This window comes from Metarhizium album (assembly GCF_000804445.1).
Source record: "Metarhizium album ARSEF 1941 chromosome Unknown scaffold_41, whole genome shotgun sequence".
Classification (NCBI taxonomy): domain Eukaryota; kingdom Fungi; phylum Ascomycota; class Sordariomycetes; order Hypocreales; family Clavicipitaceae; genus Metarhizium; species Metarhizium album.
In genome coordinates, this window is record NW_024467615.1 from 8,206 (window position 1) to 32,616 (window position 24,411).

At 53.1% G+C, this 24,411-nt stretch overlaps 9 protein-coding genes across 9 annotated transcripts; 4 read left to right on the top strand and 5 right to left on the bottom strand.

Annotated features, from left to right (window-relative positions):
* Positions 1 to 3,477: 3,477 nt before the first annotated feature.
* Positions 3,478 to 4,456, bottom strand: MAM_08016 (NAD(P)-binding domain protein; the record flags this gene model as incomplete). Its single annotated transcript, XM_040826814.1, has 2 exons — positions 3,478 to 3,919; positions 3,975 to 4,456. 2 exons carry the CDS (start codon positions 4,454 to 4,456, stop codon positions 3,478 to 3,480), a joined length of 924 nt encoding a protein of 307 aa, XP_040675152.1.
* Positions 4,457 to 5,258: 802 nt separating this feature from the next.
* On the top strand, positions 5,259 to 5,777 carry MAM_08017 (uncharacterized protein; the record flags this gene model as incomplete). Its single annotated transcript, XM_040826815.1, has 1 exon — positions 5,259 to 5,777. One exon carries the CDS (start codon positions 5,259 to 5,261, stop codon positions 5,775 to 5,777), a length of 519 nt encoding a protein of 172 aa, XP_040675153.1.
* A 1,311-nt stretch (positions 5,778 to 7,088) lies between these two features.
* On the bottom strand, positions 7,089 to 8,308 carry MAM_08018 (Phosphatidylserine decarboxylase; the record flags this gene model as incomplete). The annotated part of the gene is made up of 5 exons (XM_040826816.1): positions 7,089 to 7,287; positions 7,341 to 7,899; positions 7,959 to 8,094; positions 8,151 to 8,192; positions 8,249 to 8,308. The coding sequence occupies 5 exons, from the start codon at positions 8,306 to 8,308 to the stop codon at positions 7,089 to 7,091; spliced, it is 996 nt and encodes a 331-aa protein (XP_040675154.1).
* Positions 8,309 to 8,703: 395 nt separating this feature from the next.
* On the bottom strand, positions 8,704 to 9,524 carry MAM_08019 (uncharacterized protein; the record flags this gene model as incomplete). The annotated part of the gene is made up of 2 exons (XM_040826817.1): positions 8,704 to 8,994; positions 9,051 to 9,524. 2 exons carry the CDS (start codon positions 9,522 to 9,524, stop codon positions 8,704 to 8,706), a joined length of 765 nt encoding a protein of 254 aa, XP_040675155.1.
* A 1,200-nt stretch (positions 9,525 to 10,724) lies between these two features.
* Positions 10,725 to 10,972, top strand: MAM_08020 (uncharacterized protein; the record flags this gene model as incomplete). Its single annotated transcript, XM_040826818.1, has 2 exons — positions 10,725 to 10,809; positions 10,860 to 10,972. The coding sequence occupies 2 exons, from the start codon at positions 10,725 to 10,727 to the stop codon at positions 10,970 to 10,972; spliced, it is 198 nt and encodes a 65-aa protein (XP_040675156.1).
* A 1,042-nt stretch (positions 10,973 to 12,014) lies between these two features.
* On the bottom strand, positions 12,015 to 14,034 carry MAM_08021 (extracellular phospholipase C; the record flags this gene model as incomplete). Its single annotated transcript, XM_040826819.1, has 3 exons — positions 12,015 to 13,412; positions 13,476 to 13,840; positions 13,917 to 14,034. The coding sequence occupies 3 exons, from the start codon at positions 14,032 to 14,034 to the stop codon at positions 12,015 to 12,017; spliced, it is 1,881 nt and encodes a 626-aa protein (XP_040675157.1).
* A 1,332-nt stretch (positions 14,035 to 15,366) lies between these two features.
* Positions 15,367 to 16,785, bottom strand: MAM_08022 (serum paraoxonase/arylesterase family protein; the record flags this gene model as incomplete). Its single annotated transcript, XM_040826820.1, has 2 exons — positions 15,367 to 16,362; positions 16,447 to 16,785. 2 exons carry the CDS (start codon positions 16,783 to 16,785, stop codon positions 15,367 to 15,369), a joined length of 1,335 nt encoding a protein of 444 aa, XP_040675158.1.
* Positions 16,786 to 19,245: 2,460 nt separating this feature from the next.
* On the top strand, positions 19,246 to 20,536 carry MAM_08023 (uncharacterized protein; the record flags this gene model as incomplete). The annotated part of the gene is made up of 3 exons (XM_040826821.1): positions 19,246 to 19,291; positions 19,358 to 20,030; positions 20,104 to 20,536. 3 exons carry the CDS (start codon positions 19,246 to 19,248, stop codon positions 20,534 to 20,536), a joined length of 1,152 nt encoding a protein of 383 aa, XP_040675159.1.
* Positions 20,537 to 21,365: 829 nt separating this feature from the next.
* Positions 21,366 to 24,305, top strand: MAM_08024 (60S ribosomal protein L19; the record flags this gene model as incomplete). Its single annotated transcript, XM_040826822.1, has 2 exons — positions 21,366 to 23,013; positions 23,068 to 24,305. 2 exons carry the CDS (start codon positions 21,366 to 21,368, stop codon positions 24,303 to 24,305), a joined length of 2,886 nt encoding a protein of 961 aa, XP_040675160.1.
* Between the last annotated feature and the right edge of the window lie 106 nt (positions 24,306 to 24,411).

The window sequence follows — 24,411 nt, forward strand, 5'->3', positions numbered from 1 at the left end:
GTGCCAACTGCCTCCCTGTACTCCATTATTTCCTGGGATATTCTGATGCATTTAGCGGCAGAAGAAGCAGTTGAGTCGTCCAATGATAACATTGCCGTCCTGGCGCGAACTATGAGCGAAGCAGATCGATTTGCCAATTCATTGACTTGAGTCACCGTTCCTTCGACGAGCGAAGGAGCTCCGAGAAAAGTCTGTTGTTCGGGTGCATCAAATCTTGTAGCCAGTATTTTTGCCAAAGTCTCACCACTGTTGGCCAGTTTCAAAACCAAATCGCTCTGGGGAGCACGCCTTGGAAGAACAGGTATAGAGCGAGTTATTTTCATTTTGTGCGCATCCCAGACAGCAGTAACAGCACGCTTCGCGTCCGCTAGAGTCGATTCAAAAAATGGACTTGACTTTGAAAATTCTCGTTGATACAGCTGTTTAAGTGCAGCTGGAGCTTCCGACATGCCAGCCTGCAACTTGGCTAATCGACGGCACAGTTTTGACTGCAACATGATGGTCTTTTCAGGGTGAAGCGTTGTGTGGGTTTCCGCCAAAAGACGAGCAAATACGATGGACATGAGAAACTTGAAATAGACCTGACTGACGTTAAGGTCATTATTGTTGCAAGTCAGCAAAATTCGCTGGATAGCAACTCGAAGTCCGAGCCAGTAGGGAGACCTCCTCCAAGGGGTTTCCTTTGATCCCAGTACGACGTCATCTCTGACCCTTTTTTGAACTGCGTGGACCGGAAACGCCCTTCCTGAAGCCTCGAGAAATGACATGAGCATTTCTGTAATAAGCGCCGGGCTCGGCGTGTCGCGTGACTCGACGACCTTGACGTCCCCTTTGTGGCCTCGGACCGCAAACTGATCGAATGCAACTTCACTGGCTTGCTCCAAGAACTCTGCAAGGGCATCCTGAAATGTGGGTTTGCTAAATTCACACAGAGATATCGCCGTGGATCGATCGGGAAAGATCCACTGCAAGGCGCAATCAGTTTCGAGTACTGCTGAAGCAGTAGCGGAGGCTTCAAACGCCTCAAAAACTATCTCTTCCGCGCTGCGGAACTCGTTAGCGGAGGGTCTGAATGAGGCAACTTCAAGTACGTACCCCTTTTCCTTATGGATGATCAGGATAGCGTTTTGTTGCACAACATGAAGAACAATCCACCTCGCGGTTTTGTCTCTTGCAATCTCGGAAAGTGCCATGGCTAGTTCCTCCTTGGAGACGAAGTCTCGGTTGAGATTTCGCGTCAAAAGCAAGGCCGCTTCGACGGTATTCCAGAGGCTTTCTGACTCTTGACACCTGATTTGCCTGCAAGCACCTAGTAGGCGTTCCGTGAGCTCCCAGTTGAGCGGTACAGACTCGTCATCTGGTGCTGCTGGAAGCATTGGCGGCAAGACCAGATGGTCGAATAGTGCCTCCAGCAGCACTTCTCGGGATGGCTTGGCAGTCATGGAAAGTTTCCGGAGGATGAAGAACGTTGGGTGAAGAAAAAAGATCCTTTCGGCAGGTATAGTTAGTCAAAGTTGAAGAAAATGCACGATGTTGGGAAGAATTTCACACATGCGTGAGCACAGATGGTTGGGGAGGAGGCCGACGTCTTTATCCGTAGCGGTGCGCTCTGGCCAGATGCAATGCAGTGGGAGCCTCGCCTGTTCAGAGACCCTTAAATTTGTTGAAGCGATCCAACGCATGCCTTGTGAATGCATGTATCTGAAGAAGCCGTTTGTAGACTCCTAGGAGGCTGTTTACGTTTATGCCCAAAATGGCTTAGCGTGCCCTGGGCCCTGGCAAACGGCGCAGAGCAAACGGCGCAGAGCAAACGGCGCAGAGCAAACGGCGTGAAGCCAAGGCGCTAGGCACGGTTCCGCCCGGCGGGAACTGCGGATCCGCTTGATGCATCATGGTGCATCATCCAATCATTCAATGCATGTGATGTGTCAACCAGGCATCTCCTCGGAACAGACAGTCTCACTTTCGATTCACCCTTGCTCTTGGGAACCACCACCGGCCATCACGCCCGCTCAAATCGCCTGACAGCAACTGCTCAATTTGCATCGACATATGTGCATACATCATTCCGTGCACCATGCCGCACTCTACGAAGTATGCCACTTTTGCGTCAACACGCCCCCCTTTGCGCTTCTCGTAGGGAGTAGTTTTTTGGTCAACGTTTACCTTTCTTACGCTGCAGGCCATTAGCTGCTGATGGCTAGAGAAATGAAACCTGTAGCCGCAGCTACTACATGTGTTACGTGAACTACTGTGGCCCAGTAAACCGTAGAATAGCAAGATGCCGCTTGCACAACTACCCACCTGTCACGAGGGCCTGTAACCAGGGGCTCGCAATAGCTTCTTATTGAAATGATGATGATTTCGAATGGTCTCAAAGGTCCTAGGTTCAACAGACTAGGGGACTCGACCTACGAGCTATATATATACAAGAGGCAGTCTATGTGTGTAACCTGACTTAGTCATCTATATCACCCTCACCGCTACTGCCTTAGGCTGCCTCGGGCATTAAGACGTTGAAGCTCACGATCCCCGATTGACCCTGTGAGCTGTGGTTGAGACGTTGTGGCCCTTGCGAGGTCTCATGACCGATTGAAGGCATCGTGGTTGGGCGTTTTCCGTGTAGCACCACGGAACCCACGGAGCTTTGGGGGTCGGACGCAAAGACGCAAAGAACATACTGACAAGGACATTCACGATTACCGTTGAGCGACGTAAGCAGGTTGACCAAAGCATGTGTACCTTATATTCTGGCTACGCCTTTTTGTATGATAACTATGCCTCCATCTTCTCCTCGTTCTGTTCAAAGCTTATGATCGGGGAGGGGCTCATTCAGCTGAACGTCTGGCGGCTTACAGCAACGTCTTTCCGTCTGGTCGCGAGCTACCTGTGAGTACAACAGGTTTAACCTTTACCACACTCAAACTTTTGTCCGGGCCGGAGGGGCAGCTTCGCGTGATATGTGATGCAAGCTGTGACCTTAACAGTGAGTACAACCAAATCCCCATCTATTTCGCATACAGTTCCTTCGACAGCCCACCAGTTTCGGCAAAAGGCCCACTAGACGAACTAGATGAACCTGAGCGGCGCGTCATTATAATTGATCTCGTCGCTATGATTTCTCGCGAGGCAAGCGATGAGTATAGCGGCTTGTTTTCTCCAGTCTTTTGCAACTGCGTGGCCGTGAAAATAAGGGCGTTCAGACTCGGGCATAGCAGATGCACCCGGGCGTGCTTCACATATGCCCTAGGTCTAGTAGTATTACATGATCAAACGGCAGCAAAAGCCGGGTTTCTTACAATACGAGACTATATAGTACTCCCGAACTATGAGCTAGTAGGGCCGCGTCGAGTGTCAGTCGAGGCGTGACTGCCAAATATGCATGGCGTTTTGCTCATTGACACGTCAATCAAAAGTGCATGTAGTATTCCATATTGTGACTCAATAGGATAGAGTACGGAACATATTCCCAAACATTTAGCCATTAACTACAATGCCTCCGTTGGGATGCAGCGTCTGCCCACTCATGAACTGGCTGTCATTGCCCGCGAGAAAGACGTAGCTGGTGGCAACCTCGACCGGTTGTCCAATTCGATCCATTGGCGTCCAATTCCCCAGCCCGTGTCCTTTCTGTCCAGGTTTATCGACCCCTGAAGCAACCAACGGTGTCCAAACCGGCCCGGCGGCAACGGCATTGACACGGATGCCCTTCTTGATGAGATCATTAGACAATGAGCGCGTAAAGGCAATAATAGCGCCCTTGGTCGTAGCATAGTCGAGTCTGCTAGGGACGCCGATGTACGAGTCCACCGAGGCGCTATTGATAATAGAGCCACCTTTGGCCATGCAAGGTAAAATGAACTTGGTAAGATAGAAGTAGGAATCAATATTGACGCGAAAAGTCGAAGCCCATTGTTCTCTGTTGCAAGTTAGTACATGTGAAATGGGCTCACGTGGCTTGTGTACAAACGTACTCGGAGATGTCAGAAATACTGCCTCTTTCGTTCCGAGTAGCAGCATTATTGACGAGGATGTCGACCGTCCCGAATGTAGATTTGATCCTCTCGGCCACGTCTTTGCAGTTAACCGAGTGGCTCAGGTCGCTGGCGATGAGAAGAATCTCTCCTCCGTTCTTTTCGACCTGAGCCTTTGTGTGCTGTGCATCCTCCTCCTCGGCAGGAAGATAGACGACTGCCACTTTGGCCCCTTCCATGGCGAAGAGAACCGCCACAGATCGACCAATTCCAGAGTCTCCACCGGTGATGACGGCTTTCTTGCCTTTGAGCTTCCCACACGCGGTGTAAAGAGCTTGCCCTTCTGCGCCCTGAAGGTGGACCTTGGTCGGCTTTGGTTCCAAGTCTCGTTCGAGACCGGGCTTGTCCTGAGTGCCGCCTTTATCATCACTAGACGTAGTTGGGTGGGCAACTTTGCGAACGGCTTCCTTTGCGGAATCCATGGTTAATTGACAGTTGGGACTTGTGAGCTGTATTCAAGATGATGAATCGAGTGAATGGCTTAGGATTTATCTTTGGTCTGGTTTCAACGCACCTTGCCGTCAACTGTGGTCCTCTTTATATTCCACCGATCTGAGCGGGATACCACGGACGGCAACCTTTCCAAGGGTACACTGGTCTGACGTCAGAAGATGAACCCAAGAAAAAAAAACAAAAAGGAAAAACCCAAAACTGCCGGATGATATCATGCTGAGCTGTAAGGTGGGCAGATTCCGTGGCGACTTGATGCATGGGAAACGTCATGGGTACGCAACGGATGTATGGCGCGCCACACAGTCGGCCGTTTATAACGACCAAAATTGCCCGACAGATGGCGCCCACCACGGCTCTATCATTTTCTGGAATGTTGATCGCAATTTCCAGTGCCGATGACGTCGCTGATGCCCGAGAGACAGCAATGGCGGCCACTTGTAAGCTCCAGAAGTCGCGTGTCATTATGACAACACGATTTCCACCACGGCCTAGGCTGACCACACATGGCAACAAAGGGCACCAAATGACTGAAACAGAAGTTATAAAACAAGCCGGTGTTGCTCGTGGTGGTTGGCACTATTGACTCCTGCCCATTGGACGGGCTTCTGTACCAGCCTACTACCCCAGTACGAATCCATGGGAATAACCTACCCAGTGCCTATCGCAGCGCTTGATAGTGCTTTTCTATACCCTCATCTAAACGCACGTCTCTCATTGACTGGTCAGCGACTTGGAGGCTCACCAACGTCAAAAATGACTGGACCACCAACAATGGCGGGAGCTCAGGGCGCAAACCAGCCAGGCCCGGCGCCAACCACGGCAGGGCCACATCGTCACGACGTTATCAACAAGTTGGATCCTACCGTCGATAGCCAATCTGGAGGTGCTCGGGTCCTGGGCCCAGGGATGAATCCATCAGCGCAGAGAGGGGCCGCTGCACCGAACATTCACGAGCCTCGACACATCTCCCATCTGGCCAACGTCCTTGATCCGCGGGTAGACAGCACCAAGACTGGAGATGCCGTCCAGCAAGGTTCCGTGGCTCCTGGGGTTTCCGGCCAACCGCCAAACAACGCTCCGCAGGGCACGTATGGACCGCACTCAACACGAGCTGCAAATGCTCTGGATCCGACGGTCGACTCTGGCTATGCCGGCGACGGAGCTCGACCTCTTGCGCCTAAACCCGCCCCGAACACGGCCGGTCCTCATCGCACCGACATGATGAACAAGCTCGACCCGACCGTCAACAGCCGAGCTGCGCAGCAGCAGCCTACCTATAGGACTGCCTAGGTCATGTCCTACACGGTTTGCTTTATGGTATATCTTTCTTTGTCTCTCTGAAACTTCATGCACGACGTATCTCATATCCCTGCCTCACGGTCCTACGATGCCCCCGGATGGGCAACTGATAAAACCCGGGCCAAGTGGCTGTCGAGCATCCGTGCTGCTGTATTGACCCTGTTGGCTGTGTTGAACTCGGTGGCGTCCCTGGAGAAAGGCTCAACCTCAAAGCGCTGAATTTTAGGGCGGGCTGATTTCCCCATGCCCAAGTCAGTATTCGTCCAGAAACTTGGATGGCACAGTTTGTTATGGGTTCGATCAGCAGAGGCATGTTGCTCTTTTGCCGCTGTCGGCTTGAGGAAATTCACTTCACACGATATATAGTTTGACAAGTACTTAATCAATCCGCAACATGTTCAACACTACTCTTGTCTTGAGCATTTCTATGAAGGGGCTACTCCTTCATGCCCTCGAAGAGCTAGTCCGCAGAAGTTGAGGCCTAGATTTTGACAATATTGAAGGTTGCGCGTACCCAAGCATCTCTTGCTGCATCTCGGCACCGTGGCGCCTTGAGGATTCCGCCATGTCACGCTGCGACTCCAGCTTTAGGAACAGGAAGAAAACCCTTGCAACCCCACCTAATGAAGATCATCTGCCTGTTGAACCTTTGTTGCAATTGCCTGAGCCAACGAGGGTCGTAGGAGCTGTATCCGCAGAACTGCGCCCAGAGAGTGACTGATCGTCGCGCCGGTGCTTGTCAGGTCCACGATGACGATGTATTGTAAATCCAGACTGGAACCCATTTCACGCATTGCAATCTGTAGCTCTTGCATTGCACCTGCGCTACTGGGATACAGGCGTACATCATTTTGCCGTTTTAAGCATCCGTGATATCAGTGTTACGGCTCACGACTACCCCTTTTCCGAGAAACGACAAGCCAAGTCGGTTATACCTAGCACAACAGGCTATTTGGGCAAGTGTCATACTTTCGTGGCCCCTTCGAGCCAGAAACCTTATCAACTGCCAACGAAACCCCACCTCGTGTCCGACATGGCAAGGACCCATAAAGGCCAAAGCAATGTTAGCTGGGTGCTTGGGAAGACAACCAAGTTGACAATAGATGCGGGATGGTGTCACAGGATGGCTGAGTTCTAGGAGATAAAAATGCCCAATCAGCTCGGTGGATCTGTTCCACGTTTCTCTCTCCAAATAGTGACGGAAGCCTCTTCTCAGCAACAACACCGGCAGAAGTGCTGGCGCCCGTTTACATGCTCAGGTCAAATTGGTCCTGGAAGCAGCTGAAACGACACATCACATCCTCACGCAGCACATCCCAGGCTCATGCCAACCTCCACAGAGACCTGGATTTTCCGCTCACTCAGCGCCAGCAGATCGTCGTCAAACCGGATACGGCCGTGCTGGAAGGCAACAATGATGGATGAGCCTCCAAACTGAAAGAGGCCCAGTTCGTCCCCTTTCTCGACGCGCTCCCCGACTCTCTGGTATTTCTCGTGAATTCTAAACTCGTCAGCCACGGTCTTGCCGTCTAATCTGCGCACCTCGAAACCTACTGCACGCTTCCGACCTCTGTGGCGCCGATGGCAACAAACAGCACCTCCCCAAACTCCTTCGTATCTATGACGACAAAATCCCGTCGATTCCGCGTCAATATGTCCACGTGACTTTGCAAGGCCACAGGGTCGACCTGGTAGTAGTCGCCCGGTAGGCTCTGGTACCTTTGTATCGTGCCCTCAACGGGCGAGTGGTATCGGTGGTAGTCTTGTGGTGAAAGTCTAAAGCTCGCGATGGCAGCATGCTTGAACTTGTCGCCCACTTCATTGTTCACGACCAAGTTGTTGAGGCTGAAGTTCTTGCCTTTGATCCATAGAGCCTTTGCCTCGCTGACTGAGTCGTAGACGACGACTCTCGAGTCGGCTACCACGACGGCGCGGGAAGGGTCGTCGGCATCGCAGATCGGACGTGACCCGGGTTTGTGGGCACGGGTGAAGAAGTCCTCGAAAGTAGGATAGAGACTGATGTCTGTGGGCTCAAACTCGTGCATGTTGATGCCGTATGCGTCAACAAAGGCCTTGACGCGCCTCCTGGACGAGCTCCTTCTCTCTCTTTGCCCTGCACTTTTCCATCAGCCGCTATTCATACAGCAATGAGGGCATGCTTTTGATACAGACCTTCTGCGAGGGACTCCTCGTGCATGTACAAACGCATCAGATGTGTGCGGTCAATCCATTCCATCAAGGGGTTGAATAGAACTATCAGTTTGAGCTTCTTCCATAGTGTCTGCTGCTCGCGCTCGAATTGTCCGGTCTGCAGTTCAAGTTAGGGGGGTCTGGTACGACGAATGAAAAGCTTCCAATTATTACCTTGCGATTGAGTGATGGCCATCCAATCTCCGCGTTTTGCTCCTACGCAGGTGGTCAAAGTGATGCGACTACGGGAGTCGTATTCTATTGCAACTCACCAGCTTCACAAACGATAGAAAATAATCGACTATGGCGTGGATGTGCTGCAAGATAGTCATGGCGGCATACATGTGGGAGCACGACAAACCGCGTGACGGAAGAGAGACAGAAGCACAGAAATAGGGCGTTGGATGTGATGATAAAACATCAAGAGACCAGCCCAAGCTCGCGGGCAAAAGTACGTGGTTGACTCGATGGGTTTGATGATGTTTGATGATTTTTGATGATGTTTAATGATGTTTAATGATGTTTGATGATGTTTGATGATGTTTGATGATGTTTGATGAATGTTTGAAGTGACGCAACCAACTTGACGTCATGATTTCGCGTCGCGGCTTAAGTTTCAATCAATTTTACGGAGACTTCAGGACACAGAAACGTCCAGGAACCATGGACCAGGACTCGTCCAAATTGACCACGCTAGCAATAGTCTGGGTGCGTCCCGGTTCCAAAATCAGCCTCTTTTCCGTTTCCCGCCCCGGCTGAAGCTAGCCTTTGAGAACATGTCATCAAGCTTCTGCTGCCCTTCCTCAACAGTCTTTGTCTTGACCTTCTCACTGCCTGATACCGGTGGCAACCCTCGAACGCGTCGCTTGGCGTCCTCCAACAGCTCCAACTCGCGATCTCGTTGTCCCTTGACGGTGGGAATGGACCACGAGTCGGACGTTGCGCTTTTATGTGCTAGCTTGTATTTCGATCCCTCAAGGTGCGTTTCGTAGGTGTTCGCGTCGAGTTTCCGGACATGCTGCACAGACATGATTCACTTTAGCTCTTTTCTGGCCTTGATCTCCTGGAACTCACCTGGTGTGCAACAATTAGCCAATGGTACTCTGTGCCTACGGGCGCGCCGCTCCTCTCAGGAGCCTTTTTGGCTCTTCGTTTCTTGGTCTCGTAGTTGACCTTCCACAAGTCCGGTTCGGCTTTGACTTCTTGCCACACGCCGCCGTCGTAGTTCCAAGTGTGAGATCCGCCGACCGCCATCCCGGAGTAGTACTGGCCGTGGAATGACTTGAGGGAGTTGTAGCCGCCGTCAGCTCGCGAGTTTGGCTCGCTCGTCAACTTTCTGACGGCTGAAGCCTTTCCGGTTTCTGGCATTACGTCGTCATCCAGCAGGACGGGATCCAAGTCTGCTTCGAGGACGCTGCCCGATATCGGCTTACTCTGGTCTGAGCTCTCGTCCTCATTCGAGAGACTTGGATCCCTTTCTCGTATTGCAGTCGAAGATGCTCGGCCAGCGGAAGTGGACTGCCTCGGTCTTTTTGAGGGCCGAGGCATGGTGGGAGATGACAAGAATCGAATGATGCCGAAGCTGATTAGCATATGCTACGTTGCGGGTGCAAAAGTAAGCAATGATCACTCCGGTTCAGTCCAATATCTCTGCGCCCTCCCAGAGGCAGTAGAGCATTGCTTTGATGATTCGTGTGTGACGTCAGAACTTTTGCGTCGCACTTGATCAGGCAAGCGGCCAGGAAGCCGCGACACGCCAAGTTGAATAACCACATATAGAAGTAAAATACTGCGCGGAACTCGTAAGCGGACGACACGAAGAGACAGTCTGGGTGAATGGTAATCGTGCCGGCAACTTCAGTCCCGCCTCCTCGAGATGCTTCCGGCGTCCAGGTATTACACAATTTGAACGCCATCCCGTAGTTGAACCATCTTTACGAGGACGGATATTGGACCGGCACCTTGGCGTCGATATCGGACCATTAATACGCATATAACATGACGAGGACGTCCATCTTTGGAACATTCGGCTTTCCAAGTGCTGCCTGTCTCATATAGTTTCAAGTAATATCAAAGCAGCGTCTCCAGATCCTCCAGCAGGACCATTGTCAGCCGAGATCAACCCATCGTCGCTTCACAGCGTGCTACCTGTCGCATGATTTCGGCGTCTGCGTGGTCTGTTGACAGATTATCCAGACCCAGAAGTAGATCAAGCCATCAACATTTAGGATGGAGCTCGGCCGAAAGGAATCACTATCCTGAAAATCGCCTGATGGTATTGCTCTCCAGCACAACCGGTCACAGCCGAGGTCATTTCGCCAGCTCAATGGCATGTTTCGAGACTTGGATGATAAAGTGCTGTTTCCCAATGTAGCTGCCATCGCCGTCTTCCATTTGAATCATACGCCACCCCATCCTATCACTCGCCCTGATCTGATTTCCACGAGAGCCTAGGCACAAGGGCAAGAACTGCAGTGCAAGAGAACTTGAGTGCCGACAAAGTTATATCCAAAGCAGGCCTCGATGCCACCACGTCATGTTACCAGCGTTGTTCCAACGCCAAAGTGACGTGTGAGTCGTGACGTGGCCAGATCGTCAGAAACCGCCGGCCACCGTGCATCTCCCGGCAGCTTCCCGTACCTGGCTGTTCTGCTACTCAACCTTGAGCTTCGTAATCTTTGACGAATTTCTCATTGCAAAGAAGGACTGGGCGTCAGTATGTTTTCTGCCGCAGCACAGAGGAGAAACATGTCGCCGGATGGCACGGCCGAAGACGCCCGCATCAAGGACCGCGACGTGAGCGAAGATGACGTCCAACTAATCGGTGTCTGTTGTATGTCGAACTTTTCCTGGCCCATTTCAGCCCTGACACGAAGCAAATAGCGAATTCAGAAGATTCTACGCACGGCGCCGCCACGGACAAGGCTGCTGGAGAGGCTGGAGAGCGGAGGCACAAGGCAGTGAAGGAGGCTGGGCCTCGCAACGCCCAGACCTGACTTGGATGGAAGCCATTCAGAGCATATTTGGACTTTCGCAGGGAATGCGACATCCCATGCATACATAAGAGCGGGATGTTGGAAAGGATACGCGAATCGGGGCGCTATAGCTATCACGGACGCATTTTGTAACAAGCGCCGGCTGGGTCACGTTGGTGATGGCACGTCTTGGAATAATGGAACTCGGTTCGCATGATATCGTATGGTCAAAGGTCCCTAATCTCACTCTACAGTCTAGACCAATGAATGCGGCTGGCGTCATGGACAAGTGCGAATATACCGTTCCGGGAGCACAGCGCTACGTGTTTCACAAGTGAGTACGCATTACGTCTTGTCCCCGGCATTGTTTCAACTGGTGTCCCGCGTCTCGGGTCGTCGACCCAGTTGACACCTCTTATCTTGCGCCATGAGATTCGCAAACTCGCAATTAGTACATCCAGCCCCGGTCGGCCGCAGAATCGAGAGCTGGCCGCTCATCATAACAGCGTCCAAGTCCTAGGTCCTCTCGCCGCATGTCTGGGGAACGAACGCACCGGTGATTCACGGCGCGCCGTTATCAGCCAACTCGCGAGCCTATACCACTCGGAGGGCGTAGATGTAAAGCACGGAAGTCGCACGCGATGCCGTTTCTGCGCCCCTGTCCATGTCGACCGTTTTCCCAGCAGCTTCTCACATGAACAACTTGGCTTTCTGCCCTGCAAAACGGAACTGGCACCATGCTCTGTTTTGAGAAACGCGCTGCTCCATTCCTGCGCATCCAAACCCCCCGGAAAGATCGGCGGGATCCAGGTTGATCGGGTAGTCAGTCATCGGTGCCAGGACCTCATCTGAAATGGTTCCCATAATCTACATTCGCCGTCTGGCTCTAGTGTTTAGGCTCCGTGACAAGACGGTCGGCATTGGTGCTGCAAGGATGAAATCGCATACACGCCGGCAATCTGTTCGAAGAACAGGCATGCCGGATACTTGTGTAGCCAAAATGTCCGCATTCCAAAATATAAACCCCGGCTCCCAGCGGCGCCTTTTTGCCGAGACTCAGAAACTAGTAGCTGACGCTGAAAACCTTCCAGTACCTAGGATCGCCAGTAAAATCCAATTTTCCCCCTTCTGCGGAGAGATACCGTCCCCCGTCACACTGCTTCCAGCCATGTCCCTTGCTGGCAGTGAATTGCACCGCAAAGGCCTCGGCGTTCTCTACGTCGGCGCAGAGGCTCCCACCCTTGCAGAGGTACCGCCTGGTTTTCGCACTCTGCAAGGTGAAAACATCGCCCCCGATTCGCACGGCATGGACGATCCACCTGTGCGCAATGTCCTCGTGGTCGGGGGTGCTTTTCGTGACTGTCGCGTCCTTGCTCGTCTCTCCACCGGCGTCGGTCAAAGACTGCCCATCCGTCTCGAGAACCAGGTAGCGGCCCTCGGTGAGGCTCCCGCGGACAGCCTTGAAGCCGTGCTCGACCACGGTGGCGAGATCGGCGATGACGCCGTCCCCCGTGTACGGCACCGGCGGCCGAGGGCTTGGGAACCTGGACTGGCAGTAGGACGATCCGTCGTACTGCCCCTTGGAGTTGACGTGTGGTTTGGGAGCGGCGGGCAGGCGGGGGATGCTGTAGTCTGGGTGGGCAAAGTCGAAGGCATTGACGAGATCGGCCATGTTGTCGCGGCGCCAGGGAACCATCTGGCTGGTTTGGACGTTTTTGCCCTTGGCAGCCTGCCACTTCTCCACAAACATGATTTGCGAGCTGTGATCCGAGTGCTCCGTGTAGACGCCGCCGTTTCGGGTCCACGGAGAGACGATGTAGAATGGGAGTCTGAAGCCGGGGCCGGCAAAGGTGTGTCCGACCTTGCCCTGCGGATCATCCAGCCACTCCCCGGGGGTTCCCCTTGGCGAATGGTATGGATCGACATGGTCGAACCAGCCGCCCGTCTCGTCGTACGAGACGATCAGAGCAGTCTTGTTGTATTTCGGCGAGTGGAGCACGGCGCGCGTGATTTCGTCTTGCAGCCAGGCGCCGTCGTGCGGCGAGTAGGGAGGATGCTCCGACAGTTGCATGGGGCCGACGATGTACGACACTTCGGGCAGGGTGCCGTTGGCGGCCTGGTCGTAGAACGAGGCCAGAGAGGAGCCCTTGATGCCGTGATCGTACAGAGCAGAGCCGCGGGGGGCTCTGCGGAACTGATCAAACCAGGCGTATGGGTTGTCGTCAAAGTTGTCCGCGTCCTGAAACACATTCCAAGACACGCCCGCTTCCTGGTAGTATTCGGCAGCAGTCTTCCACTTGAGTGGAAAGCAGTTGATACCTCCTCTCTCGCATCCAGGAGTCTCGTTGTTGTCAATGTAGGGGTTGCCGCCCTGGTCAGGCTTCTGCGGCGAGCCAGGGACATTGATGGAGCCCGAGATCCAACTGACACGATTTGGACTTGTGGAGGCGATGACGGACTCCTACTTGATGATTAATCCTCAAGGCCGCCGCGGCAGGCAACGAGTCGAAGCAGAGATATTTACCTGGTACATGTCACCGACGATCCAGTTCTCAGCCAGTGCCCACTGAGTAGGGAGGTCTTGCTTCTTGTAGAACCCGATGCTCCAGGGAGTATTGTTCATTGCCCAGTGGTCATTGGAGCCAAAGTTCCAGGCGGCGTGGTTTTCGAACCAGCCATTGCTGCCGGCCGTCATGCACTGAGTAGCTTCAGGCCAGGTGCCGCCGAGGTAGTTGAGGTACCACGGCGTCACGAAATCCGTCTTGGTGGTCTGCTGCTTTGTAGTGCGCTGCTTCCAGACAGGGACACCGTTGTTCGTCTGAAGATTGGCGTCAGCAAAACCGCGGACACCAGCCATGGTCCCGAAATAGTGATCGAATGCGCGGTTTTCTAAGGAATTTGTTTCCCCGAGTCAACTCAGTGGACCGCGCACGAGCACGCGAGGAATCATGAACAATCCGGTTACCTTGCATGAAGAGGACGACATGGTCGATATCCGCCAGGCTGCCGGCATTGGCACTTCCAGCAAGCAAGCTACACAAGACCAAGACAGGCGCAAGGCCGGCGAACCGTAGCCCGGGCATGTTCAACCAACGAGGACGATGGTGCGAGAATGGCGACTTGGCCAGCCATGGCTTGGGAGAGTACAATCTCAAGCACGAGGAGCGGAGCATTTATACAACAAGAAACCTAGCATAGGGAGCGGGCGGTGACCAAGACAGCCCATGGCCATGTTGGACAAGTTGGGAATTCACTCCCCGTGCCCACGGCCCCGCGTCGTCGGCCCATGGAACACGCTCAGATGAACAGTCGAAGCCAATAGAGTTTAGTTTAAATCCCGGTGCCGCAGCCAAGACGGTGTAGAATTCCCACCAAGCATGGTGTTTCATGCGGGCACGGACTTGCCCCAATACAACAACCCAGCATCCATCCTCTTTCGATGTCGTGCATGAAGATCCATGGCCAAGGATTCGCTTCGCAGTCTATTTGCTCATGGTGAAGAAGACGAAAAAAGGAAAAAAAAAGAAACAAAGAAACAAAAAAAGGACACGCCAGTGTCCATGGCTGATCTCGTTTGGAGACGATTTGAGCTCCTGTCAATTTTCGGCAGTGGTCAGCCGGTTCGGCCAATTGAATCACAGACACCCGCCACATGAACTGAACAGCCGACTACGGCCGAAAAGGTGGCACCGAGAGAATCACGGGGCTCAAGCCGCGCTATGCTGCTTTCGGCATGTGAGCAAAATTCCCACAGCGGGCTTGGCGTCGCTACGTTGACAGACAAACAACAATGGGAAAAAACCAAACCTCGTTTGCCCATTGGCTGGCTCATCAGCGACGCAACTGTCCCCGTTGGCGAGCAGGCGGCCATGAGCCACGCACGTGGGCGCGCAATTGCATGGTAGTTGGATGCCATTGCCACCACACAACTCGGAGACGGCAACAGGCAACGCGGCGTGCGACAGAGGTACGCTGTGTCCGGTCTATGCCGGCCACGAGGCGTGTTGTCGGAGCACACGCCAGGGCAGCAGTCGGGGTACACTACACGGTGGCACAGACGCTTACATATCGTCAGCTTGACAGACACTGAACAGTCTTGTTTATATACCGAGCACAGGCAGCAGCAGGAAGACGTCGATCGAGTTCATGACTCATGGGCATGGCTATAAAATAGCCCCGACATATCATGTCACGTCCCCGATGGCTTGGCTCCCCGACATCAATGACCCACCACCGGCCGCGCCTACTTTTTTCCTTTTCTTTCCTTCTTTCCGTTCATGAGCAGTCAAAGTCGTATTCGCCAACGCCAAATTCCCTCGACATACATGTTTTGCTTTGGAAAACCCCAACCTGAGCGGCTACGCGGGTGCTGTCCCCTCATGGCCGCATAGGTGGTGCAGGGCGCGCTTCGTCCTTCACAAGGCAATCTTGACTGCTCCCACGCTGGTTGAAAGAAATCCAGTCACGAATAACCAGGCCTTGCGCTGACCATTCTCTTGGGCCGGATCAATGGCAACTAAAACAGCAGCGCTTGCGGTTCGGATTCGGGTCGAATCGTCCTCAAAGACAAGCTGCTTCATCCACGTCTCCTTGTTGCCAACGCCGACAGTCTTATCACGACGGGAGGGAGTCGCCGTCCATACCATGACGCCGTCTGCTCCCCTAGGACCACGCTGGCTCTTGGGCAGGTCAACAGCTCGTGTCAGACCAGGTACAACAAGACGGCTCGCATCGTAGGTCGAGTTCGCATAGGGATCGCGGAACCAGCTCGGGTTATCCACCAATGAATCGAAGTCTACAGACTGCTTGATGGTGATGCGCGGGGACGCGTCGCCATTCTCTTGGGAGACGATGTCGCCAATGTGAACCCTGCCGCTGGCGGCGCTGGTGACGAAAATCTCGGACGGCGTTGGACCGTGACCAAGGCCATTGTTGTTGTGCAAACCACGAAGCGCGACCGAAGCCTTGACTTGACGATCGCTGTCGCGGAACGAGCCGTCGGCGAGCTCGGCGAACTCGACGTAGACTGTATTGGACCACTTCGCGCCGAAGAAGGCGTTTTCTATGTCGCGCATGACGCCGTCCCTGTAGAAATGGTCGTTTGTGACGAAAAAGGAAGTCGGCGACATGGCGACAATGTCGTTGGGCGTCGTAATGAGCGGGTGCCACACGGAGCGAATGTGCTCGACGGTATCGTCGCCAATGTCATGGTAGAAGACTTCGATGATGGAGCGTGCCTTAGGTTCGTTCGCATCGCTGTTGTCCATGTACGCTGGGTTCGGGAGGTGGTTGACAGCGAATATGTAGACGGCCTTGCCCTCGGGCTTGTCGGGGTCGTCAATGACGTCAATGCCGTGAGTAACAAAGGGGCCGTTGAAGTTGGTGAACTTGAGCTTCTTGGCCTTCATTGTCTGCGCGACGAGGGCGTCAATATCTTTGTGTCAACATGGCCAAGACAAGCTTGCTTTGAAGGGTCAGGACAAGTTTATACGGACACCGTGGTCAATGATCTTGATGCTGCCCTGTGCTTTGAGGCCGACGTTGGGGTCATCCAAGTGCGCCAGAGGGGGAAACCAGGCATAGCGAGTGTCCTCGGTGTCTTCACAGGCAGTGAACAGGAGGTTGCTGGGCTCGTGGTAGTGAAGGTCCTCGCAGTGGACGGTGTCGGGAATGGCATGGAAGTCGTTGGGGTTCGTGATGACGGTGCGGTTTTGCCTTCGTCCAAAGCCGAGGACGACCTTGGCTCGAGGCAGCTCTGCAGCGTAAAAGAAGGCTGCTAGGATTGCAACGATTAGAATTGCTCCCGAAGAAGCCAAAGATGGTCCGCCTGCCATGGTTGGCTGCTCTTTCTGGGCATGCACGAGGAGGACGGTGATGGCGATGTGTCGATGTGTGGATGCTCGGTCGCCGGGTCAGAGTCCGGGAAAAGGCAGATATCAACGTCGATCCATCCGTTTTGGTATCACCCAGCATACAACGGGCTACGCAAAGAATGCGGGGTTCAGACTCGTTGCAAACCAAACCTTTGGCCCTGGCTTGCCGGCGAATCCACAGATATTGATCGACTTCTACCGAGGCTAATCCGTCATGTCCATGGACCATGACAGAGTCTGGTCTGGTGGCATCTCCACTGTTCTTGGTGTTGCAGCGTCATTTGGAACTCGCATGCGAACCGAGTATTTTGAAAACATCTACTCCGTAGCCATTGTTTGTGCAACATGCCGGCAGTCCAATGCTAAAGTCCCGACGGAGTAGTCGTTGGTGTCGTCCGATTTGAAGCGTGCCCGTCGTGAGAGCCAGACTTCCCGAGGCATTCACTCTCTGCCCATGCCAGCAACCAACAACCCCGGTAGCTGCGTGTCGACGATGAAAATTTCTCTCGTCGTCCCATCAATCAATCCGGTGGCGCCGATGGCGACTCCAAACACGCCCGAGGCAACACTCAACACCGACTGGGCGGGGCGACCGGATGAGCGGATACCTCAGCTCATTTCGTCGCATATTGTCCTTTTTGACGTGACTCGGTGCCTCGGGTCGGGACGCGGATGTGCTGGTGTCGGCGGTCAGTTTGGAAGTTGACGAAAGCCACCACTGAACCCTTGCGTTGCGGGCAACGGAGTTAGCTTACAAAGGCCTAATAAATACAACGGTAACTCTGTCATTTATGTTCCTTCTGCCAAGAACGGGCATTACGCCGGCCTGCGCGTGGATTCGCCGCCCGCGGATCCTTGGGCGGATTTGTTCCCTGGTCCAGCGTTGACGTGAAGCACATTCGTATTTGCCATCAATGCCGAATAGCAGGTTTGATGATTCTCGCGAGCTCCTGTTCTCCGCACAATGCTTCAACACTAGATGCCGGTACGCGTGACGCCGAGCGCCTTCGAGCAATCATCGAAGCGGCAGTAAGAAAGGCCGGCTTTGAGGATCCGATTCAAAGTGCTGACCCCCACCGACATTAAGACGCGTTGCAGCCAGCTTTGAAGCCAATCGCTAAGCGGCAGACCGTTGGTTGTATACTAATCTGGCAAGGGAGCAGTTTTGCCGGCGATACTTGTCAACACTGACGCCAGGGCGAAGTGTCAAACTAAGAACTACCTAGGTAGTTCTAACTAATCCCAACTTGTGGCTGGTCTGGTCCGTCATCTTGCCGTGTCCAAGGTTCTCCACGCGTAAAAAGGCGATGCAGCATCGGCCAACTCGATGACACCGTGGACAAGTAAATCGACCCTTGTCTTGGGGCTCTATTGGGCCGGCCAACATGTCGACATAAATCACCAAAGACGTCGCTATCTCTGTTCGCTGGACAAAGGCGTACGTTCAGCATAGACGTACATCGAGCCTGCACCCGCCTTTGCAGCACAGCCACGAGGGTCGAGGACATGCATGGACGGTTGCATCCATCCGGTCCCTTGCTTTAGCTTCAAGAGCGGCTGTTAAAAAGCCGCCCCTGGTTCCATAAAAACAATGGTCCACACAGCTCGGAGGACGTTCCCGTTCGGGTGTTTAGTTTGTCTCTTCGACGTTTGGTTCGCAGAAAGTTCCGGGTGACAGATAAAAATTGCAGCCTAGATGCTTGACATAACGCACGCAACGACGAGTCGACGACCTACCTAGGCTCGCCACACCCTCGAGTCACTGTGCAGCTGAATGAGACTCGGGGCCCGACTCACCGGGGACCCTTGCTTCCTTTCTTCTTTGCACGTATGAATACTATTCACGTCAACCGTGTGATGTGACTCTGGTGCTGTCTGTTGCGAGTTCTCCCTGGAGCGAGTCGGGAAAACCCCTCGTATACATTCTAACCAGGCTTGCTTTTTCTTGCATCGTAAATAATCACCGTCGTGTCTCCCAGTGTCGACGTCGCTGTGTGACAATGTGGTTATTATAGACGCTGCTTTCGCTCCCTCTGCCGCCGCGAACCAAGCCCGTCTTCTTCGCGCATTGCACTTTTCGAAACCATCACGGTTTTGGTCTTGAAAGAGTCAAGGGGCAGGCTTTTAAGACGAAGAATGGTGGCCATCGCATGGTTCTTGGCCGGACTGGCCTTTCTTCAACTCGCTTGTTGCGTTGATACGGATGGGTTCCTGGCCGCCATAGGTGAAATGCCAGAATGCGCAGTGAGTGTAGAATGACCAGAACCAGTTGCACACAGTTCAGGCGGATTAAATCATGAATTATGACACTCACGCGCCTTGTTGACCTAGGTTCACTGCCTGTTCGCAGCTGTGTCTCAATCGCCTTGCAGCTTGACAGACCAGACGTGCATTTGCGAAAGCAGCATGATTAATGACGCCATGACAAGCTGCGTCAAAAAGAACTGCACCATCAGAGAGGGTTTGGGTATGTGGCTTCGTTTCTAACCCGGGACGTGGCCATGATTCCTCTGTTAACCCACGAGACTTGTAGTCACCCTGAACACGACACAGACAGCGTGTAGCCGACCGATAAGAGACAAGGCAGAGACGTACCAAGTTGTCAGCAATACTCTCGTCATCATAGCCGCCTTGTTCATTTTGCAACGATTTGCATTCAAACTCTATGCGCGCCTTGAGCTGGGCCTCGACGATTGGTTCACTCTGCTCACTCTTGTGACTGGGATCCCAAGCACCGTCATCAATGCCCATTTCTTGACGGTCAACGGTATTGGCCGAGATATTTGGACTCTGACGCCAGAACAAATCACCAACTTTAGCCTGTACTTTTACATTGATGAAATAGTCTACCTTGCCGAGGTGTCGCTCGCAAAGCTCGCACTGCTCTTCTTCTACATGAGAATCTTCCCAAGCAGAGACGTTCGACGCCTACTTTGGGGCACTATTGTTTTTGACATTGTTTTCGGCCTGGCTTTTGTTCTGGTGGCCATCTTCCAGTGCAAGCCCATCAGCCACTTCTGGGTCATGTGGGATGGCCAGCACCAAGGCCGGTGCCTGAATATCAATGCGATAACCTGGTCAAATGCCATCATCAGCATTTCGTTGGACTTGTGGATGCTTGGTATCCCTCTGTGGCAGCTGCGAACTGTCAGGCTGGGATGGAAAAAGAAGGCCGGAGTGGCTGCCATGTTTTCCGTCGGCGCATTGTGCGTTTCCAAGACCTCGAACCCAGTGCCGCGTGGCCGTCTCTCTTGCTAACCGGTGTGCACACGTTGATAGTGTAACGATAGTCAGCATTCTGCGGTTGAGGTCTCTCATCACCTTCTCCTATAGCACCGAAAACCCAACCTGGGATTTCTTCGACGTTGGCATCTGGTCTGACACCGAGATCAACGTTAGCATGATATGCGTCTGCATGCCGTCATTTCGAATGCTGTTAGTTCGATTGTTCCCCCGGCTCAGGGAAACAACTCAGCAATACTACGCAGACAGAAGAAGCGACGACAACACCCACAACGAGGCAAACTCTGGGCGAGGCGGCAGCGGCTCCCAATATGGAATGGGTGGCAAGGTTGCCGGCGAGGATGCCAATGGTATATGGTACCAGAAGTCTTTTACAGTCAACTATGTCGAAGCTGACGAGTTGCATCTCATTTCTGCCCACCGTCGAGATGGAGAAAGCGTCGAGCCGAAGTCGTCGATGAGCCATTGAGGTTTCTCCCCCTACCGGACGTGGTAGACTTTGAGAAATTGTTATTAACGTTAGTTTACAATTGAATGCGCGCAATTTTTGTCATGGCCCTAACTCTGTGGTGACTGCTCAATGTTTGGACCCGTTTGTTCAAGGTTGCTTGGTCACTACCGAGTAGCCAGCCTCCATTGCAGGCCACCGCTGGCCTGTTGTACGGCAGTGACTCATTCCGTCGAGGGCTTCGAAGAATTGTTCCGGTGGGGAGAGTTGGGTTCCTTGTCGTGGAGGCGTCACGGCTTGTCGGCAATAATCAGTGGGTATTGATGGACCTAGGGTTGGAGTTGGTGGGGGCCTGAGGACAATCGACTGGGGTCCGATGATTAGTTAGTGGGGCCAGGAACAAGGACGGGCGACATCGAGTCGATCAGTTGATCGTCGCTGGTTCATTGTGAATCTGTCATCAGGCGCGAACAGCTCCAGCCTGGACATGGCTCCACGGGTCAATGGCACATCGGCCGTGCGCATTCAGTCACATTCAACATCATCTATGCATCAGAGTTCCGTCGTCTCGTCTGCATCTGGGACCGTCAGACATATTGCAGCACCTCTCTGTGCTGTGCGCCTCCAGACGTCGTCCCTCGTGCTTTCTCGCAACCTGGTGAACGCAGACTTCACCACCTCACGCACATCAACCGGAACCACAGACGAGCAACCGAAAAGACGTCGACGGACCGTATGGCCTCTTCGCTGGCACAGACTGACATTCGCGTATCGCAGCATGATTCTACAACGCTTGCAGTAATATCGTCCAACAGTTTCGAAAATGGCGCAACATTCATTATTGCCCACCATGGAAGCTTCGGACACGCCGGCCAACACAGCCCCATTGCCGCACTCTCCCCAGCCAACACGTACACTCAAGCACTACAGCCAAGTCGGAAATGCTGTTTCAGCCCATTTAATGCGCTCCGTGGAATGGCTCGACTCGCCCCAAGGCCGCGGTGTGTTGAAATGCACCTTTGCCTACACGCTCGCCAGCTTGTCTACCTTCGTTGGGCCGCTGTCCGACTTCTTGGGCAGGCCTGATGGCAAACATGTCGTGGCCACCATCACGGTGTATTTCCATGCTGCAAGATCTGCTGGCTCCATGATTGAGGCCATTCTCGTCGCCATCATTGCCGTTGCGTACGCTGAAGTCATCTCCATCCTTTCCATGGTGGTCTCAGTCATAGTGGGAGCCAGGATGGGCCTGGTAACAGTTGCACATGCTTTGGTCATCGTTGTCTTCATAGGAGGCGGCTTTGGCTTCATGGGCTGGGTGAAACAACGAATGAACAACCCTCTTGTTAATGTTGGCAGCACATTGGCTTCAATAGCCATCATTTCTGTCGTCACCAAGGAGAATGCCGTTGTCTACAACGTCTTTTCCAATCAAAAGATAGCACAGGTTCTCAAAATGCTTGCCATGGGCATCACAAGCACTGCCGCCGTCAACCTGTTAATCTGGCCCGTGTCGGCAAGAACCCAGCTACGGACGTCAATGACGAAGGCTTCAATGGCACTTGGCCATGTGCTGACCCCCGTCAACTCGAGTTTTCTCCGAGGTGATGCGTGGCATGACCACCCGAGCGACATATCCAGAGCCTCGTCTGTGTACAAACAAGTGCACGTCACACTTGTCACGAATTTGAGAGAAGCGAAATTTGAACACTACTGTCTTGGTCGCGAGAAAGTCTGCGTCGTGGAACGATCAATAGTGCAGGCCATCGAGACGCTGGCGCAATCTCTTGGAGGCTTGAGGAGTGCTGCGAAAACACAACAAACCTTGCTCAACAGCATCGCGACCGATCCCTCGCATTTCGCCTCTGATCTTTTTGAGATATTTGCAAACATGATTCGACCGTCAATGCAAGTTCTGACCGAGACCCTTTCGCTTGTTCTCCGGGAGCCCGTATTCGGCGGTCCACCCGAGCACGAAATACACATTAATGAAAGCTTTCGCTCGGCTTTGACGGCCTCATTGGCTACATTTACAGAATCTAGGGCTGACGCTTTGCAATGCGTCTACGACCTAGTTGCACAGAATTCAGATTCTTACCGCAGCTCCAATAACATCGCCTTGGAGGAAATGGCAGCAGCCTGTGGACATTTCAGCTTCAGCCTTCAATCTTTTGGCGAGGAAATACAAAAATATATGGACATGATTGAGGATTTGAGATATGTCAAGCATCATTCTAAGCGAAGCTGGATGTGGCTATTGTGGTGGAGGGCTGAAGCGTATCGTGGCTACAGCATGTCTGCTCCCCCCTTCCAAGTGTCCGCCTCGGAGAGCCTCATTCAGCCGATCAAGAAACCGTACGCACCCCGGGGAATAACCAAGACGATGCTGCAGCGGAGGGATACGTACAGTTGGCAGGCAGCTCCCGATAAGAATAAATGGCTCGCTGGAATATCACGAACTTTGCTGAAAATTCTGAGGGGAGTGGCCCGGGACGATAGTAAGTCTTTGCCCTGGGAAATTGCCACATTTTTGAAGCTGACAGAAATTTTAGTTTTATTTGGTATCAAGGTAGGAATTGGAGCATCGTTATGGGCAATGTTTGCCTTTTTGGACGCCACACGGCCTACATATAATCATTACCGTGGGGAATGGGGCCTGCTGTCGTTTATGATTGTTTGTTCCATGACTGTCGGGGCTTCCAACACGACAGGCTGGTCCCGATTCGTTGGCACCTTTCTCGGTGCGGCCTTTTCCATCATCAATTGGAACCTGAGCCAAGGGAACGCCGTCGTGCTAGCTATTCTGGGATGGGCCATAAGCTTTTTCAACTTTTATCTCATCGTGGCACGCGGCCAAGCCCCCCTGGGAAGAATGACGATCCTGGCTTACAATGTCTCGACCCTTTACGCATATAGCCTCAGTCAGAAAGTGGACGATGCGGATGACGACGAGGGCGGGGTGCACCCTCTCATTATGGAAATTGTGAAGCATAGAGCGATTTCAGTGACAACCGGCATTCTTTGGGGTTTGATTGTGTGTCGAGTGATTTGGCCTATATCTGCTCGAAAGAAATTCAAGGAAGGCATATCGGTTCTGCTCCTTCAGATGGGCTTGATATGGAGACGGGGCCCGCTGGCGATTCTGTTGCGTTCTGACTGCTCCCAAAGCTATCTTAAATCTGGTGAGCAGGCTGCCCTGCAACGATATGCTGACCGCCTCGAAGGTCTTCGCCAGTCAGCCGCGTCTGAATTCGAACTACGTGGTCCATTTCCATTCCAGGCTAATGGACGGATCTTGCAGAGTGCGAACAGGATCCTGGATAGCTTTTTTGCCATGAGCCTGGTGACCCAGCCGAGGGCGAGGTTAACGCCGGGCGAAAAGGCTTTGCTCCGAGCCACGGCCGAAGAGCGCGCTGTTCTATGCGATCGGGTCTGCCATATCTTTCAGGTCGTGGCTAGCTCGATGACGCTAGAGTATGCATTGACAGATGCGATACCGAATATACTTGCAAACCGTGACCGTCTTCTGAGCAAAATATCTCGATTCAGAGAAGAGAACATGGCAGCTTTGAGAGCGAACCTAGACCGGACTCGATCGGGTAGTGCCTGTGGCATTAGATTGTGTCACACCGAGAACGAGGCCAGTGCCGTTGTTGTTGAGGACGACTATGCTTTGCTCTATGCTTATGTGCTTGTTACTGGACAAGTTGCAGATGAATTGAAAATTGTGGCCGCAGAGATTGAGAGCTTGTTCGGAGTTTTCAGCGGTGACTTGGCGCTGCTGGAATAGTTCGTACCACGGTCACTGCATTATTGAGGGACTAGAGGTATTTATAACGAAAACTGTTGCATAGGAACAGATACCGTCTTGATCCTGTGGAGTCGCTCTTGTGCCT